Source organism: Oncorhynchus nerka, linkage group LG7 (assembly GCF_034236695.1).
Source record: "Oncorhynchus nerka isolate Pitt River linkage group LG7, Oner_Uvic_2.0, whole genome shotgun sequence".
Classification (NCBI taxonomy): Eukaryota; Metazoa; Chordata; class Actinopteri; order Salmoniformes; family Salmonidae; genus Oncorhynchus; species Oncorhynchus nerka.
Genome location: NC_088402.1, coordinates 82,922,610 through 82,940,774, shown reverse-complemented (window position 1 = coordinate 82,940,774; position 18,165 = coordinate 82,922,610). Strand labels below are relative to the sequence as shown.

The 18,165-nt window shown below is 45.6% G+C and overlaps 1 protein-coding gene across 1 annotated transcript; it reads right to left on the bottom strand.

The window, feature by feature from the left end:
• Positions 1–303: 303 nt before the first annotated feature.
• Positions 304–17,950, bottom strand: LOC115125792 (voltage-dependent L-type calcium channel subunit beta-3-like). The gene is made up of 16 exons (XM_065021096.1): positions 17,942–17,950; positions 16,740–17,306; positions 16,387–16,506; positions 15,504–15,626; positions 14,727–14,848; positions 14,426–14,475; positions 13,943–13,962; positions 12,958–13,038; positions 10,167–10,225; positions 9,903–10,003; positions 9,225–9,408; positions 9,017–9,071; positions 7,523–7,618; positions 7,186–7,356; positions 6,902–6,957; positions 304–5,269 (listed from the first exon to the last, which is right to left on the bottom strand). Exons 1-15 carry the CDS (start codon positions 17,948–17,950, stop codon positions 6,928–6,930), a joined length of 1,788 nt encoding a protein of 595 aa, XP_064877168.1. The 3' UTR covers positions 304–5,269; positions 6,902–6,927.
• Positions 17,951–18,165: the final 215 nt, after the last annotated feature.

The following is an 18,165-nucleotide window of genomic DNA, read 5'->3' as shown; positions in this document are numbered from 1 at the left end:
ACCTCCCTGACCAAAGGCTTTAACCTTCTGGCTGGCATACTGGACATGGGCGGATTGACAGGGACCACAGCATCGGAGATACAACAGGATGTGAGAGAGAGAGTGAGTTCTGTCCCTAACCAATCATCATCCTCCCCCTAGTCTCCCAGGTAACAGACATGATACAGTCTAACAAGGTAAACACTTCCATCTGCTGGTGACATAGTGGTTGTTTCTGTCCAATCACGCAACTACTGTTGAATACTGGACAAATTATGTGGTGGGGGATTTTCTGAAATAACAAAGCCAGAGCATTTGTAAACATCAGTCAAATGTTCTGTTTATTTTTCATAATGTGCTATTGAAAACAGATGCATTCGGTACAGCAGGTTAGTAGGACATTTCATATGTTGACTTTTCTGAACATTGTTGTTATTACACCAGACATCATATTCAGTATTGGAGGTGGTGGTGGGTACAGCAGTTACATTTAGTGCATGTATTGCAGTATAAATATAAATCAGACATAAAAATAAAAATAGTGCAGTTTTTACCCCGTCTTAAACAGAAGAGGAGTCTTGATAGGTTCAGCTACTGTCTTGTCGGAGCTAGAAGACTTTGTATTGCATACAGAATTTAGGTATGTCGGGCGGGAAACGATTGAAAATTATAATAGTAAAAAATTGTGCTTCGGATATCCAAAGATTTTACTTGTTTAAAAAATATATATAAATTACCTGCAATAAAAATGGAATGCAAGTGAGATTGATTCAGATTGTTGTGTTTCAGCAGTGAAACTGTGCTTGGTTGGTGTATGTGTGTGTGTGTGTGTTGTGTAGTTCTCAAGCCTTATAATGTCTCTCAAAACTGCAAAAATGTTAGGTTAGAGGTCAATCAATGGAAATAATTACAGTGGTTGCATCTGAATGGCCTCCTGTCCCCTGTAGTGCACATAGTTTGACCAGGGCACATGGCTCTGCTCAAAAGTAGTGGACACGTTCAGTGTTTCATACTAAAAAGAAAGAAAACACACTATTTATATATAAATACATGCTTATGAGGCTTTGAAGACATGAGCATTTAAGTAGGTCTACAGTACATTTTCTAGATGTTGTCTGTCAACATTTGTAGATTTTGTGCACCTTAATATTACTGAGGAAGAACTGAGAATTAATTATAAACTGGGTGGTTCGAGCCCTGAATGCTGATTGTCTGACAGCTGTGGTATATCAGACCATATACCATGGGTATGACAAAACATATATATTTTTAAAGTTGGTAACCAGTTTATAATAGCAATAAGGCACCTCGGGGGTTTGTGGTACATGGTACAATATACCACAGCTAAGGGCTGTATCCAGGCACTCCATGTTGCGTTGTGTCTAAGAACAGCCCTTAGCCGTGGTATATTGGCCATATAGCATACCCCCTCAGGCCTTATTGCTTAAATATACAATATATACAAATATGTAATGATACATAAATACTGAATACATCATGTGATTGTCATCCATTCATTTTCTCTTCAGAATGACAAGTGAAAAGCTATAGTGACTTATTATGGTCCTGGAAAGCCCTTCTACATAGAAATAAATATGATATGTTCTTGTAAAATAAATATGACGTTCCTTTTACTTGTAAAATAAATATGACGTTCCTTTTACTTGTAAAATAAATATGACGTTCCTTTTAAATAAATATGTTGTCATGCACATACATTTAATTAACTGTGGTAGTAATTCATTTCATTAATGTATAGCTTTATGTAATGATAAAGCAATACTTATGTGAGTGTTTTTCTGTACTGAGACGCGTGCTGCTCTGTGCTTAAAGCTCGTGTTTTCTTGGGAAAGCTTCAGGTCTGTACTACTATGCAAAAAAACATACATGTAGCTCCTTTAAAGAAACCTTATAAAGGTGTTTTATAATTTAACCAGTAGTTTTGAAAGTAGCACTCATGAGCCAAAACGGGTTGGTGAAAATGGTGCACAATGTCCTCCCTTTCGTATGATGCTGTGCACAACGTCCTCCCTTTCGTATGATGCTGTGCACAATGTCCTCCCTTTCGTATGATGCTGTGCACAACGTCCTCCCTTTCGTATGATGCTGTGCACAACGTCATCCCTTTCGTATGATGCTGTGCACAACATCCTCCCTTTCGTATGATGCTGTGCACAACGTCATCCCTTTCGTATGATGCTGTGCACAACGTCCTCCCTTTCGTATGATGCTGTGCACAACGTCCTCCCTTTCGTATGATGCTGTGCACAACGTCCTCCCTTTCGTATGATGCTGTGCACAATACGCAATACTAAGCCTTGTCTCAAGATAGTAGGTTGGTGGTTGAAGATTTCCCTCTAGTGGTTTGGGGGCTGTGCTTTGGCAAAGTGGATGGGGTGATATCCTGCCTGTTTGGCCCTGTCCGGGGGCATCGTCGAACAGGGCCGCAGTGTCTCCCAACCCCTCCTGTCTCAGCCTCCAGTATTGATGCTGCAGTAGATTATATGTCGGGGGGCTTGGGTCAGTCTGTTATATCTGGAGTATTTCTCCTGTTATTATCCGGTTTCCTGTGTGAATTTAAGTATGCTCTCTCTAATTTTCTCTCTCTCTTTTACTATCCCTTTCTCTTTCTTTCTCTCGGAGGACCTGAGCTGTAGGACCATGAATCAGGACTACCTGGCCTAATGACTCCTTGCTGTCCCCAGTCCACCTGGCTGTGCTGCTGCTCCAGTTTCAACTGTTTTGCCTGCGGCTATGGAACCCTGACCTGTTCACCAGACGTGCTACCTTGTCCCAGACCTGCTGTTTTCAACTCTCTAGAGACAGCAGGTGCGGTAGAGATACACTGAATGATCGGCTATGAAAAGCCAACTGACATTTACTCCTGAGGTGCTGACCTGTTGCACCCTCTACAACCACTGTGATTATTATTATTTGACCCTGCTGGTCATCTATGAACATTTGAACATCTTGGCCAAGTTCTGTTATAATCTCCACCTGGCACAGCCAGAAGAGGACTGGCCACCCATCATAGCCTGGTTCCTCTCTAGGTTTCTTCATAGGTTTTGGCCTTTCTAGGGAGTTTTTCCTAGCCACCGTGCTTCTACACCTGCATTTCTTGCTGTTTAGGGTTTTAGGCTGGGTTTCTGTACAGCACTTTGTGACATCAGCTGATGTAAGAAGGGCTTTATAAATACATTTGCTTGATTAATTTAAATTATAATCCTGAAATTTGTATGATATGTTGCTAATTCCAATTCGTAACAATATGTTACAATATGTTACGAATTGGTAAAGGTTGGAAGCTCATACAAATGGTGTTTGTTCTACATATGGTCAACACATCATCATTCTCCTTTTTCCTCAAGCAGAGAGCTATCCATAGTGAATAGATTACCTATTATATTCAGATTCATTATGAGTTGACATTCTATTATGGTATTACAATTGGGTAACATTGAATACTATGTCACTTCAGGTGTCGTGACACAAGCCCACCACTAGAGGTCCCTCGCTCCACACACATGAATGACAGGAAGTGCTATGGACACCCTTTGGCCAAGGATTATGGATATACTGACAAGATATACGTCTCTCCTCCCTAACAATGGGAGTCGTTGTCCACAAAGCGGCACAGCAGGCTGTCTAGCTCCCGCCTATCCTTTCTTTGGATTGGTTGATTACATCTCATTATTATAATAATTTTTTGAATATTCAATGATGGTTGTTGTCATCAACCTCCTGTACTCAACGGAGAGAGACGCTATTGCTACTAGCCTCATGCCATGAATATGCATAGCCATTTCGAGACAACTCCGATATAAAGTGTTTTTTCCAACTTATATCAGTACACTAGTAACAATTTAAGCATTACAAAACTTCTATTTGATCAAATAAACCTCACGTAGCAAATAACCCATAAATGATTTTGTTGACCAAATTCAACACTCTCTCATTGACAACCATCCAAAAACTCATTGCTTGATGGGTGAAACAACATAAAAACGCCACCTGCTGGAGGGAGACCGATTTGCTGCCGAGTTGGGCCTCTCTCTTCCTCTTCCTCTCTGCTTTGTCACTGTCCTTGTGGTTACAGTGGAATGGCTAGATTTACATCATAATTCCTAAGAACTGAATTATAGTGGAAGCATCATTTATAGGCTACTCACTACTGGAGCACGGGGACTTTAACTAAATTCATTATCAGAACTTTAACTGATCTTGTTATAAGAAGTGCTACTCAACTGCTCAAATAGCCTACATTGAGTGTGATGTAGTGTCTGAGGAAACAGATCAGACTGAATCCTGCCAGTAGGAGGAGAGCTACAGTAAAGTCCTGTTCTGTAGGCTGCACAGTGATACATTCTGGACAGTCTGGAATTGGTTTTAGGGAGAGTGTTCGTGTGTTGCCTAAAAGTTTAGAACTTCCCTACAAACGGTTAACGTATCTCCTCAAGTACTGATGATCTTTTTAGTCATTACATTTTTTTATATATACATTTCAGGCAGACATGCAAAAGTGTCTGGTCTGACTCCTCCTATCTCGGTCCCTATCTGCGATCTGATTGGTGGATTCAATGGCAAAACTACTCTGATCTTCTGTAGATCCATTATGTTGATACATGATAAATATACATGAGAGTTGTAGATGACAGTGTGCAAGTTTGTGCTTTGATAATGTGCTTTGATGTGCTCTGATTCATATATGTTTGATTCCTCTGTGTCACAATACAAAACAGACCAGGGAAAAAAACAAGTTATCAAGCAAACGAGAGCGAGCAATATGTGCCGTTAAGAGATCAATGGAACGCAGACCGCGGGGAAACAGCAAAGGATACCATCTAAAAACACATTCTAAAAATCAGATTATACAAAGTGGATATTCTTCAAATCTGTCAAGATCTTTGTGTTCTAACAGGCCCACAATGTGGTTGCTACTGTTTTCGCTGCATAATATTTAGAAATAGTCCTTTTCGTGATTATAAAAAAGTCTGTTAAATGCTAATTTCTGTTCGTAGAAGCTGGTAGCGTAGCTAGCATATAGAAATCGGTGGTGGTACTTGAAGCTGTTTTTAAGGGTAAATCAGTTGATTAGTGATGATGACATGAACCTGTATTGGGGTTGACATCCATACAAGCATTTTAATCTGATTTTCACTCCAAAATAGTGTCAAATACACATATAAACAATAGCCTAAATGTAGGCAAATTTTTATGGAGGGCAATGAGGAGATTCTGAATGGCGTTGATATGGGATTTCGGTCGAGTTGGATTGGTCTCTTTACCACATCTATAAAGAAAGAGAAAGGTAAGGTCATTACATAGTGTGTACCAGCCCAGGTGCCTGAACACATGTGAATACAATGGTGACCACTCTGCCCAGTGGGCCCTAATTCCAGCAAATATTCAGTCAAATCTTTAAATCCTGACTTTCTGATCCCACAGTCACTAATAAGCATTACATTACACTTGATGTTTCAGCATGTGAACTGAACCAACCCATCTGTGTCTGGAGACAGTTTGGGTTGTACCTACACTACTGTTCAAAAGTTTGGGGTCACTTAGAAATGTCCTTGTTTTTGAAAGAAAATCACATTTTTCTGTCCATTAAAATAACATCAAAATGATCAGAAATACAGTGTAGACATTGTTAATGTTGTAAATGACTATTGTAGCTGGAGAAGGCTGATTTTTAAAAATGGAATATCTACATAGGCGTTACAGGGGCCCATGTACTTGTCCTCCTCTACTTGTCCTCTACTTGTCCTCTTGCTCAGTTGTGCACCGGGGCCTCCCACTCCTCTTTCTATTCTGGTTAGAGACAGTTTGCGCTGTTCTGTGAAGGGAGTAGTACACAGCGTTGTACGAGATCTTCAGTTTCTTGCCAATTTCTCGCATGGAATAGCCTTCATTTCTCAGAACAAGAATAGACTGAAGAGTTTCAGAAGAATGTTCTTTGTTTCTGGCCATTTTGAGCTTGTAATTGAACCCACAAATGCTGATGCTCCAGATACTCAACTGGGCTAATGAAGGCCAATTTTATTGCTTCTTTAATCAGAACAACAGTTTTCAGCTGTGCTAACATAATTGCAAAAGGGTTTTCTAATGATAAATTAGCCTTTTAAAATGATAACTTGGATTAGCTAACACAACGTACCATAGCAACACAGGAGTGATAGTTGCTGATAATGGGCCTCTGTACACCTATGTAGATATGCCATAAAATATCTGGCGTTTCCAGCTACTATAGTCATTTACAACATTAACAATGTCTACACTGTAGTTCTGATAAATTTCATGTTATTTTAATGTACGAAACAATTTGCTTTTCTTTCAAAAACAAGGACATTTCTAAATGACCCCAAACTTTTGAACAGTAGTGTAACTGTTTAGGTGGTACCGCTAAGTGGTTTTGAGTGCTGCTAGGAGGGGTTCGGGTGTAAGGTTAGTGTTTTGTCCAGGACAAGATGACGGTCCGGTTGCAGTGACGAGACGCATCACGCCACGCTGGGAGTAGTCAAGGCACTGGGAGGACTCTCCAGCAGGGGGCAGCGTGGGGGTCCATCTTCGTTAGGGGGTGTTCTCCTTTTCTTCCTTGTCATGCTTCTCTCTCTCTCTCTCTCTCTCTCTCTCTCTCTCTCTCTCTCTCTCTCTCTCTCTCTCTCTCTCTCTCTCTCTCAGATACAAGCTGCCCTGCCCTCCTTCCCTCTCTCCAGGATAGAGAGGGGTTGGCCTGTGGAGATGGTGCCTATCCAGACAGGAATTCCTTGCCAACCCCTGGTCCTCCTGTGACCCCCGGTGACCTCTAAATTCTGACCCCTTACATCTGACCCACAGCAGTGGCTGTTCCTTTTAGAATCAAGTAGAATAGAATAGAACAGAGAAAAGGGTTAGGGAGGGATAGTGAGAAGGTTCTACTCACCCAGACCTGTGGTAGCTAAGGAGTGATCATTCTATTAACTCTTGAGTCTCAGAGAACTGCAAACACAGAAAGACAAGGATGAATGAGAGAATAGCTAACAGCAGAATGACAACAGGTCCAGGAACAGATTATTTAGTGGCGTTCAAGTACTTATTTTTTTCCCGTTACAGTCGCTCTGCACAATTGACAATCTCAGGAAGCGCATTAATAAGATGCACAGCACAACGTCAAACAACACAACCTGGAACTATTGGTCATCACACACCACGCTGAGAGGAGCTCACCTGTTGGCTGGAGTTAGCGGAGGGCGGGGTGACCTCGCTCTGGTCCAATAGGGGGTTGAGGGGGGCGGAGCAGGGCAGGTGAGTGGCGCGCCAGTAGATGTCCAGGTATTCTGCCAGGTGTTCACATGCATCCTCCAGCTGGTTCTCATCCAGGATCACATCAAACATCTCCTGAGAGATGAGATGTTAACACAATGTCAAAAACTAAATGGTAAGCCTCAAGGGAATGCTATTAACACCCCTATCAGCTGAGTGTAAGCCTACCGTTATGTTGGACAGACAGAGTAACGTAGATTGTTGTACAAATAAAAGTATTAGTATTATTTTCATTACATACGGGTGGACACTGTGCTAGTTTGTCCCCTGCCATCATCTGTACATTGAGGTGTTTACTTTGAGATTTCCCCCGAGATTTAATGAGCCTCTGAAGAACCTGGGAGAGAAGAGAAAATAATTAACTTGCTGGCTGACTTGCTGGCTGAATGACTAACTGATTGACTGACTGACTGACTGGCTGGTTGGCAGGCTGGCTGACTAACTGGCTGGCTGACTAACTGCCTGGCTGGCTGAATGACTGGCTGGATGGATAACTGGCTGGCTGGCTGAATGACTGACTGAATGGCTGGCTGACTAACTGGCTGACTGACTATATGGCTGGCTGCCTGACTGACTGGCTGACTGAATGACTGGCTGGCAGGCTGGCTGGCCTATTGACTGACTGGCTGGCTGAATGACTGGCTGGATGGATGGATAACTGGCTGACTGGCTGGCTGGCTGACTAAATGGCTGGCCGGCTGAATGACTCACTGGCTGGCTGGCTGACTGACTACATGGCTGACTGGCTGGCTGGCTGGCTGGCTGGCTGGCAGACTGACTGACTGGTTGGCTCACTGACTGGCTGGCTGACTGCCCTGACTGACTGAATGGTTGGCTGCTGACTGACTGACTGACTGGCTGAATGACTGACTGGCTGAATGACTGGCTGAATGACTGACTAACTGGCTGGCTGACTGACTGGCTGACTGACTAACTGGCTGACTGACTGGCTGAATGACTGACTAACTGGCTGGCTGACTGACTGGCTGACTGACTAACTGGCCGACTGGCTGACTAACCGTGTGCTGGTAGTGGATCAGTCCTTACCTTTGGAGAGGACACCTTAACGTAAATGATGATAGGAGCCAGGGATGTTTTGAGGAGCTGTGCTGGGTGGTTGATAGTGTCTGCGTCCAGAACTACGAGCTGTAGAGTCTTAGCCAGCTCAAAAATCCTCTCAATCTCACTCTGGATGCAGACACTATCATGGATGGATGGATAACTGGCTGGCTGACTAACTGGCTGGCTGAATGACTGACTGGCTGACTGACTATATGGCTGGCTGGCTGGCTGGCTGACTGACTAACTGGCTGGCTGACTGACTGGCTGTCTCGCTGACTGACTAACTGGCTGGCTGACTGACTGGCTGACTGACTATATGGCTGGCTGGCTGGCTGGCTGACTGACTAACTGGCTGGCTGACTGACTGGCTGGCTGTCTCGCTGACTGACTAACTGGCTGGCTGACTGACTGGCTCACTGACTAACTGGCTGACTGGCTGACTGACTATATGGCTGGCTGGCTGGCTGACTGACTAACTGGCTGGCTGACTGGCTGGCTGGCTGGCTCGCTGACTGACTAACTGGCTGGCTGACTAACTGGCTGGCTGAATGACTGACTGGCTGACTGACTATATGGCTGGCTGGCTGGCTGGCTGACTGACTAACTGGCTGGCTGACTGACTGGCTGTCTCGCTGACTGACTAACTGGCTGGCTGACTGACTGGCTGACTGACTAACTGGCTGACTGGCTGACTGGCTGACTGACTATATGGCTGACTGACTGGCTGACTGACTAACTGGCTGACTGGCTGACTGACTATATGGCTGGCTGGCTGGCTGGCTGACTGACTAACTGGCTGGCTGACTGACTGTCTGTCTCGCTGACTGACTAACTGGCTGGCTGACTGACTGGCTGACTGACTAACTGGCTGACTGGCTGACTAACCGTGTGCTGGTAGTGGATCAGTCCTTACCTTTGGAGAGGACACCTTAACGTAAATGATGATAGGAGCCAGGGATGTTTTGAGGAGCTGTGCTGGGTGGTTGATAGTGTCTGCGTCCAGAACTACGAACTGTAGAGTCTTAGCCAGCTCAAAAATCCTCTCAATCTCACTCTGGACCTCAGCTACCACCCCAACACACAGAGAGACAGAGAGAGAGAGAGGGCTGAGTACAGAGAAAGTGTGATCTGTCCTGAGTCATATACAGATGTTGGAACTTAATTCGAGACAGTTTGCTACAGCAGGAAAATAATACTAAAGCAACAGGAAATGTGAATTATTATGTGGATTATAATTTATGGCCCTTTTTCTAGGGGTTGATTAATTTTTCTTAAGGGAAAATCAAGCCTGAAAAATCAAAGTGGAAATTACAAACTTCAGAAGCCTTTTTAAATCTCAAATACACTACAAGTTTTACATTTCCTTATTACACGAAAGTTCTGCAACAGTGTGATCAAATTAAGATTCTACACCTGTAGTACATCTATCAACATAACAGTCTAAACCATGTACTCAGGACTGATAGAGGGTTATTACACACCCTAAATGAAGATGAAAAACAAACAAATGTCTACATTAAAGATGATGAGTGCTGCAGGACAAGTCCTCCTGTTCTTACCAAGACTGGAGCGTGTATTGGACCTCTCCATGATAGCCTTCTTGTTCAATACAGACCTTTTGGCCAATGACAGATCAGCAGTCACCCGCGTGATAGAGATTCTAAAAACATAGATCGTTAGATGGATGGATGGATTCCATTTTTCTTTTACAATATAAGGATACAATTCCAGCCAGACAAGCGGATACACTGCATTCAAAATCATAAAGGATTTTTACAAAACAGTTATAACACTTATTCCATAGTGGTTCTGGCTGTACCCACCTTCCATCAAACCTGTGTTTCAGGAAGTCAAACAGGGCCTTCTGCATCATGTCTGTTACCTGGGAGACAGAGGGGAGTGTGATGATTGGTTAGGAACAGAGAGAACACTGATCCCTGTGTTGTATCTCTCTCTCTCCGTCTCTCCGTCTCTCTCTCTCTCCTCCTCTCTCTCACCCCCCCTCTCTCTCTAGCTTCTCCTCTCCCTGTCTCCACCTGTCTCCCCCGCTTCCTCCCTCTCTGAAATACTTAGAAAGTGAAGGAACACAAATCTGTATGGTGTATTAAATAAGGACAGAACTTCGTGTGTGGCCTGTTTTTGTAAACATTAGGAAGTAGAAAACATGGATCTGAGTGTTCCTTCCTTTTCATCTACAGACATGTTAGTCTGACTGGCTGTGGAGCTTAGAGAGAGATGTTAGTCTGACTGGCTGTGGAGCTTAGAGAGAGATGTTAGTCTGACTGGCTGTGGAGTTTAGAGAGAGATGTTCGTCTGACTGGCTGTGGAGCTTAGAGAGAGATGTTAGTCTGACTGGCTGTGGAGCTTAGAGAGAGATGTTAGTCTGACTGGCTGTGGAGCTTAGAGAGAGATGTTAGTCTGACTGGCTGTGGAGCTTAGAGAGAGATGTTCGTCTGACTGGCTGTGGAGCTTAGAGAGAGATGTTAGTCTGACTGGCTGTGGAGCTTAGAGAGAGAGATGTTAGTCTGACTGGCTGTGGAGCTTAGAGAGAGATGTTAGTCTGACTGGCTGTGGAGCTTAGAGAGAGATGTTAGTCTGACTGGCTGTGGAGCTTAGAGAGAGATGTTCGTCTGACTGGCTGTGGAGCTTAGAGAGAGATGTTAGTCTGACTGGCTGTGGAGCTTAGAGAGAGAGATGTTAGTCTGACTGGCTGTGGAGCTTAGAGAGAGATGTTCGTCTGACTGGCTGTGGAGCTTAGAGAGAGATGTTAGTCTGACTGGCTGTGGAGCTTAGAGAGAGAGATGTTAGTCTGACTGGCTGTGGAGCTTAGAGAGAGATGTTAGTCTGACTGGCTGTGGAGCTTAGAGAGAGATGTTAGTCTGACTGGCTGTGGAGCTTAGAGAGAGAGATGTTAGTCTGACTGGCTGTGGAGCTTAGAGAGAGATGTTAGTCTGACTGGCTGTGGAGCTTAGAGAGAGAGATGTTAGTCTGACTGGCTGTGGAGCTTAGAGAGAGATGTTCGTCTGACTGGCTGTGGAGCTTAGAGAGAGATGTTCGTCTGACTGGCTGTGGAGCTTAGAGAGAGATGTTAGTCTGACTGGCTGTGGAGCTTAGAGAGAGATATTAGTCTGACTGGCTGTGGAGCTTAGAGAGAGATGTTAGTCTGACTGGCTGTGGAGCTTAGAGAGAGATGTTAGTCTGACTGGCTGTGGAGCTTAGAGAGAGATGTTAGTCTGACTGGCTGTGGAGTTTAGAGAGAGATGTTAGTCTGACTGGCTGTGGAGCTTAGAGAGAGATGTTAGTCTGACTGGCTGTGGAGCTTAGAGAGAGATGTTAGTCTGACTGGCTGTGGAGCTTAGAGAGAGATGTTAGTCTGACTGGCTGTGGAGCTTAGAGAGAGAGATGTTAGTCTGACTGGCTGTGGAGCTTAGAGAGAGAGATGTTAGTCTGACTGGCTGTGGAGCTTAGAGAGAGATGTTAGTCTGACTGGCTGTGGAGCTTAGAGAGAGATGTTCGTCTGACTGGCTGTGGAGCTTAGAGAGAGATGTTAGTCTGACTGGCTGTGGAGCTTAGAGAGAGAGATGTTAGTCTGACTGGCTGTGGAGTTTAGAGAGAGATGTTCATCTGACAGGCTGTGGAGCTTAGAGAGAGATGTTAGTCTGACTGGCTGTGGAGCTTAAAGAGATGTTCATCTGACAGGCTGTGGAGCTTAGAGAGAGATGTTAGTCTGACTGGCTGTGGAGCTTAGAGAGAGATGTTAGTCTGACTGGCTGTGGAGCTTAGAGAGAGATGTTAGTCTGACTGGCTGTGGCAGTGGAGCTTAGAGAGAGATGGAAAATGAATGTCTTGTGAAATAGGGGATAAACCAAGCACTTCTCCTGCTTCTGCTCTCCTGTTGTCTATGGGAGAGAGTGAGAGAGAAAGAGAGAGCGAGAAAGTCAGAGAGAGGCTGATGTATGCCTCTGGAGCATCCACAAAACACATTTCACCAGAGAAATGCATAAATATTTCATAGACACACAAAACAAACTGCTTGTCTCTCAGTCTGCATCCACACAGGAGAGAGAGAGATAGAAAATGTTGAAGCATGGAGAGATTTGATTAAATTATAAGCCTTATTGTTGTGCAGATCTGTTTGTTGGGCTAAGAAGCTCAATACAGTCACATTGATGACAGTATCATCTTATATCCCATTCCTGACATAACCTACACATCATCTACTCTATATATTGTGCATGTACATCAGGCTGGGATTGTGAGTGGGCAGTACATATTCTTACTGTATCATAATGTAGTGTCTTTTTGGCTCCCGAGTGGAGCAGTGGTCTAAGGCACTGCATCTCAGTGATTGAGGTGTCATTACAGACACCCTGGTTCGAATCCAGGCTGTATCACAACTGGCCGTGATTGGGAGTCCCATAGGGTGGAGCACAATTGGCCCAGTGTCGTCCGAGTTTGGCCAGGGTAGGCTGTCATTGTAAATAAGAATTTGTTATTAACTGACTTGCCTAGTTAAATTAAATTAAATAAAAAATCTTAATTGGGCCAATAAAATCTTAGCTTAATGGGCCAAGGAAGGTGTGGTGTGTGTGTGCGTATCGACTAGCCTCTCACCTCATAGCCTTTCAGGGACGGCCCCACCAACACCACCGGTCTCATGGAAGGAACAACATCATAGGGTGGGAGATGCTCTGTCTGCAGGGGAGACACACACTGGGCTTGAAACGGGCCAACACACACTGGGCTTGGAACGGGCCAACACACACTGGGCTTGGAATGGGCCAACACACACTGGGCTTGAAACGGGCCAACACACACTGGGCTTGAAACGGGCCAACACACACTGGGCTTGAAACGGGCCAACACACACTGGGCTTGAAACGGGCCAACACACACTGGGCTTGAAACGGGCCAACACACACTGGGCTTGAAACGGGCCAACACACACTGGGCTTGGAACGGGCCAACACACACTGGGCTTGGAACGGGCCAACACACACTGGGCTTGAAACGGGCCAACACACACTGGGCTTGAAACGGGCCAACACACACTGGGCTTGAAACGGGCCAACACACACTGGGCTTGGAACGGGCCAACACACACTGGGCTTGGAACGGGCCAACACACACTGGGCTTGGAACGGGCCAACACACACTGGGCTTGGAACGGGCCAACACACACTGGGCTTGAAACGGGCCAACACACACTGGGCTTGGAACGGGCCAACACACACTGGGCTTGAAACGGGCCAACACACACTGGGCTTGGAACGGGCCAACACACACTGGGCTTGGAACGGGCAAACACACACTGGGCTTGGAACGGGCCAACACCCACTGGGCTTGAAATGGGCCAACACACACTTTGGAGCATAACTAGAACCCTGAGTTTTACTATGTTTTTAGTAAGGCCCTGGTCAGATCATGTAGTTAGGGATAACTCTGGGCCCTAAGCGTAACCCTCCAGTCATTGAGATTAGAATCTACCAGTGTCATCAACTAAGAGCAAAACAGTTGGTAGTAGAGAGTATGTTATGACACAGCTATTCTTTAATTCTAGCTCTGATACACAGTAGAATCATCTGCATTACAAACATACCTGCTTCTGCTTCTGTTTGGCTTGTAAAAACAAGAGAAAACACATTTAGCATGAAAGCTGAGAGCAGATGGTGTAGTGTCTGAAGACAGGATATCCTGTAGCAACCTTCCAGACCCTTTCGTACTCATCCAGTAAAATGCAACAACACTGTCAGGGTTGGAATCAGATTTTCAGCATCCTTCCTGAATTGACTCAATTGAAATGGAGTTGACCTCAACTCTGAATGCTGTGCATTTGGTTGATTGCTCTGAGTTTTAGGCTGGGTTTCTGTAAAGCACTTTGTGACAACTGCTGATGTAAATAGAGCTCTATCAAATAAATATGATTGATTGATTGATTGATTGATTATGGATAAACATGCTTTGCTACATAATGAAAAGCAATTGTTTCTGGTATGAGGGAGAAGGAGGAGGTCAGTCACCCAACAGCTGTCACTCACCTGCACTAGGTGGTGTGGTCAGTCACCCAACAGCAGTCACTCACCTGCACTAGGTGGTGTGGATCTCCAACCCGACGATGAGTTCGCCGCTTTCCTGCAGGACAACAACATGGTGCCGATGAGCAAGAGGAGGATTCAAGGACTATACAAGTACTTTAACTCTCCTTGAATCATCTCCTTGAACCCTCCCCTTGCATCCTTATGATACTCAAGGAATCATTTAAAAGTCCTTGTTGAAGTTTTGAGGAGGCAGGGAGAGGATTGTAGAAGACGACACAAGGAATAGAGGAAAGACTACTGAGAAAGAGACTCGGGATGTAGCAGGGAGAGACGATGAACCCTGACCTCTGGGCCTGTTTCTGTTCCTGTTTGATCCGCATGGCCTCCAGTTTCACCGGGCTGGGGATGAAAGTTATGTCTGCCCCTTCCTTCACCAGCCGACCAATCCACCAGTCATTGCTGTATTTCTGCAAAGAGACAAAAATGGATTCCAGTCAAGTCCAAATGAAACTGTTGTCACTGCTGTTTCGACAATATGACAGCAGTGGTTGTAACCGCCGTGATAGAGATGCCTGTGGTTGTAACCGCCGTGATAGAGATGCCTGTGGTTGTAACCGCCGTGATAGAGATGCCTGTGGTTCTAACCGCCGTGATAGAGATGCCTGTGGTTGTAACCGCCGTGATAGAGATGCCTGTGGTTGTAACCGCCGTGATATAGATGCCTGTGGTTGTAACCGCCGTGATAGAGATGCCTGTGGTTGTAACCGCCGTGATAGAGATGCCTGTGGTTGTAACCGCCGTGATAGAGATGCCTGTGGTTGTAACCGCCGTGATAGAGATGCCTGTGGTTGTAACCGCCGTGATAGAGATGCCTGTGGTTGTAACCGCCGTGATAGAGATGCCTGTGGTTGTAACCGCCGTGATAGAGATGCCTGTGGTTGTAACCGCCGTGATAGAGATGCCTGTGGTTGTCATGGCCATACATATTGTGAATGTGTAAGGACTGGGTTACAATAGCTACTGTTTAAGATTACTGCAACAACTAAAGAAATGTCATTCTAGTGGTGATGGTGAGGACGTGATGGTGATCGTTGATAATGACGCCTACTGATCTCCTCTCACCTCTTTTATGTGTAGAAAGTCTTTGGTTTCAAAGTTGATAGCAGCACCTTGGACAGGACAGTCAGCATCTAGAGCACCACAGTAGCTCACGTTGGTCTTCACTGCAAATGCTACGGGTTTTGACTGGGGAGGACAGACAGATACATAAAACAGTGTTTACGAAAGGATGCATTGACCTGACAATATCCCATCCTATGGGGGTCTCTCCTTGGGTCTCTCCTTGGGTCTCTCCTTGGCTCTCTGGACCTGACTAAACACTGCTTTATTTTTATATTCAACCTTTATTTTACCAGGTAAATTGCCTGAGAAGAAGTTCACATTTACAGATGTAGGATCTTAATTTGATCACTCTTTTGTTGCTGAGAATTGTCCGGCGCAAACTTAATGTATTGTATTCAAGGTTTTAAAAGGCTTCAAAAGTTAGTAATTTCCCATTTAAAATGTCCAACAGTCATTATAATCCACACATTCGACCTGAGGAATAGTTGCAGGGGAGAAAAGAGGTTGAAGAAGTGTTGCTCACCTTAGCTCTCTCCATCTACAGTTTGGCCTGGTTAAACTCCTGTTTACGTAAACAAGCTAATTAACTAACTAAACTCCTGACTCTACTAACCCTGGCTCTCTAGGCCTGACTATCGGGTGAGGTTGCCTTCTTTGGCTCTCTCTCAGCTGCAGTTGTGTCTGGCACTCGACTTCAAACCAGACTTATTCCTGACTAAGGGCTCGATTAAATTCATAGCGCTGATGATCAGCACTCTAGTGCGATTTAAACGTAAACATAAAATCCAGATTGAGCTGAGATACTATGCGAGAACATTGCCTTTACATTTCTAGCATGTTGGCTCTCTCCAACTGACTAGGGGTTAGAAGCCAGGTTACCTACCTTGGCTCTCTCCAGCTGCAGTTGGGCCTGGCGCTCGGCTTCTAGCCGAGACGCCTCCGGGTCGTCCTCCAGGGACACGTCGGAATCTGAGGGTCTACTAGTGTAGGAATCAGCTGAACCCTAGAGAGAGAGAGAGAGAGAGAGAGAGAGAGAGAGAACAGAGAGAGAGAACAGAGAGAGAGAACAGAGAGAGAGAACAGAGAACAGAACAGAAGGTTTACAAAGAAATGATGCTAAGACTCCATGTTTTCAAATGATCAACCAAGATGATATCAGTCTAAATAACTTGCTACTTGATCTAAAAACACCTACTAAGGCCAAATCCAAGCTCTCAAAGTAGCCCATTGTGTCACTGAGTTGATAGCCTGTCTGGCCTGGCCCTGGACCCATGTGACCTGTCTGGCCTGGCCCTGGACCCATGTGACCTGTCTGGCCTGGCCCTGGACCCATGTGACCTGTCTGGCCTGGCCCTGGATCCATGTGGCCTGTCTGGCCTGGCTCTGGACCCATGTGACCTGTCTGGCCTGGCCCTGGACCCATGTGACCTGTCTGGCCTGGCCCTGGACCCATGTGACCTGTCTGGCCTTGCCCTGGACCCATGTGACCTGTCTGGCCTGGCCCTGGACCCATGTGACCTGTCTGGCCTTGCCCTGGATCCATGTGACCTGTCTGGCCTGGCCCTGGACCCATGTGACCTGTCTGGCCTGGCCCTGGACCCATGTGACCTGTCTGGCCTGGCCCTGGACCCATGTGACCTGTCTGGCCTTGCCCTGGACCCATGTGACCTGTCTGGCCTGGCCCTGGACCCATGTGACCTGTCTGGCCTTGTCCTGGACCCATGTGACCTGTCTGGCCTGGCCCTGGACCCATGTGACCTGTCTGGCCTGGCTCTGGACCCATGTGACCTGTCTGGCCTTGCCCTGGACCCATGTGACCTGCGTAGCTATTGCCAGTTCCAGTTCATGTTAAGTTCCTGTAGTGCTTTCCAATGCAGTCGTGTCTGAGGAGCGTGTGTGTGAGGTGAAGACTTTAACAACATACATTTACTAATGTTCCTCTGTCTATAAACAGTGAGATATTGCCACACCCATCTTCCCATCTAAACAGTATTATCAGGTTCATATCACCCACCAACAGTCAGTCACCACACAATGTGCTGCTCTTAGATGGTGCATAGATGGTGTGATGGTGCATAGATGGTGTGATGGTGCATAGATGGTGTGTCCGTTGTTCCGTTTCCTTGTGTATTTATTGGTGTGTTTTCTATTGGTTGGTGTAATAACGTTTCGCTATGGGGGAGTAATAAAGTACTATCTTGTCTCAGCCATAACTTTGGAGACATGAACAGGATAACCAGGGTAGGTATCAAGTTAAGCCATTCAAATACCTCAACACCTTCTGAAAGAAACCTGGGAAGAGCATCACATCTATAGCAGAAGACATTGATTCCCTCATCGTATTGGCTCACTGTCAGCTAAACCTGTCATGGGTAAAAATAGATCAGCCCCTCGGCCCCTCCTCAGTCAGTCTGAAACCCAGCGTGCTGTACACTCACCGTCACCATCCTTCAATCCCCCCCATCTCTTCACATTCCCAGCTGACCCACACACACACACACACACACACGAGAGGAAGACTGACTCCCCCCATGCCAGACTGATACACACCCACACACCACTGCCAAATATAGCTCAATAACAACGGCACAGTGGCAGGCCTCTCCACCCTTCCCTCCCTTTCTCCTCTCCCAATTTTTTTTGTCAGTCTCGATCCAGAGCC

Excerpts from the sequence above, each read along its gene's own strand:
- LOC115125792 (XM_065021096.1), bottom strand. Across the intron at positions 14,476-14,726 it reads GAACAGAAACAGGCCCAGAG|GAAAGCGGCGAACTCATCGT; the intron begins GTCAGGGTTCAT and ends GTTGTCCTGCAG. Across the intron at positions 7,619-9,016 it reads GTCAGCCAGTCAGCCAGTTA|GTTCTTCAGAGGCTCATTAA; the intron begins GTCAGTCAGCCA and ends CTTCTCTCCCAG.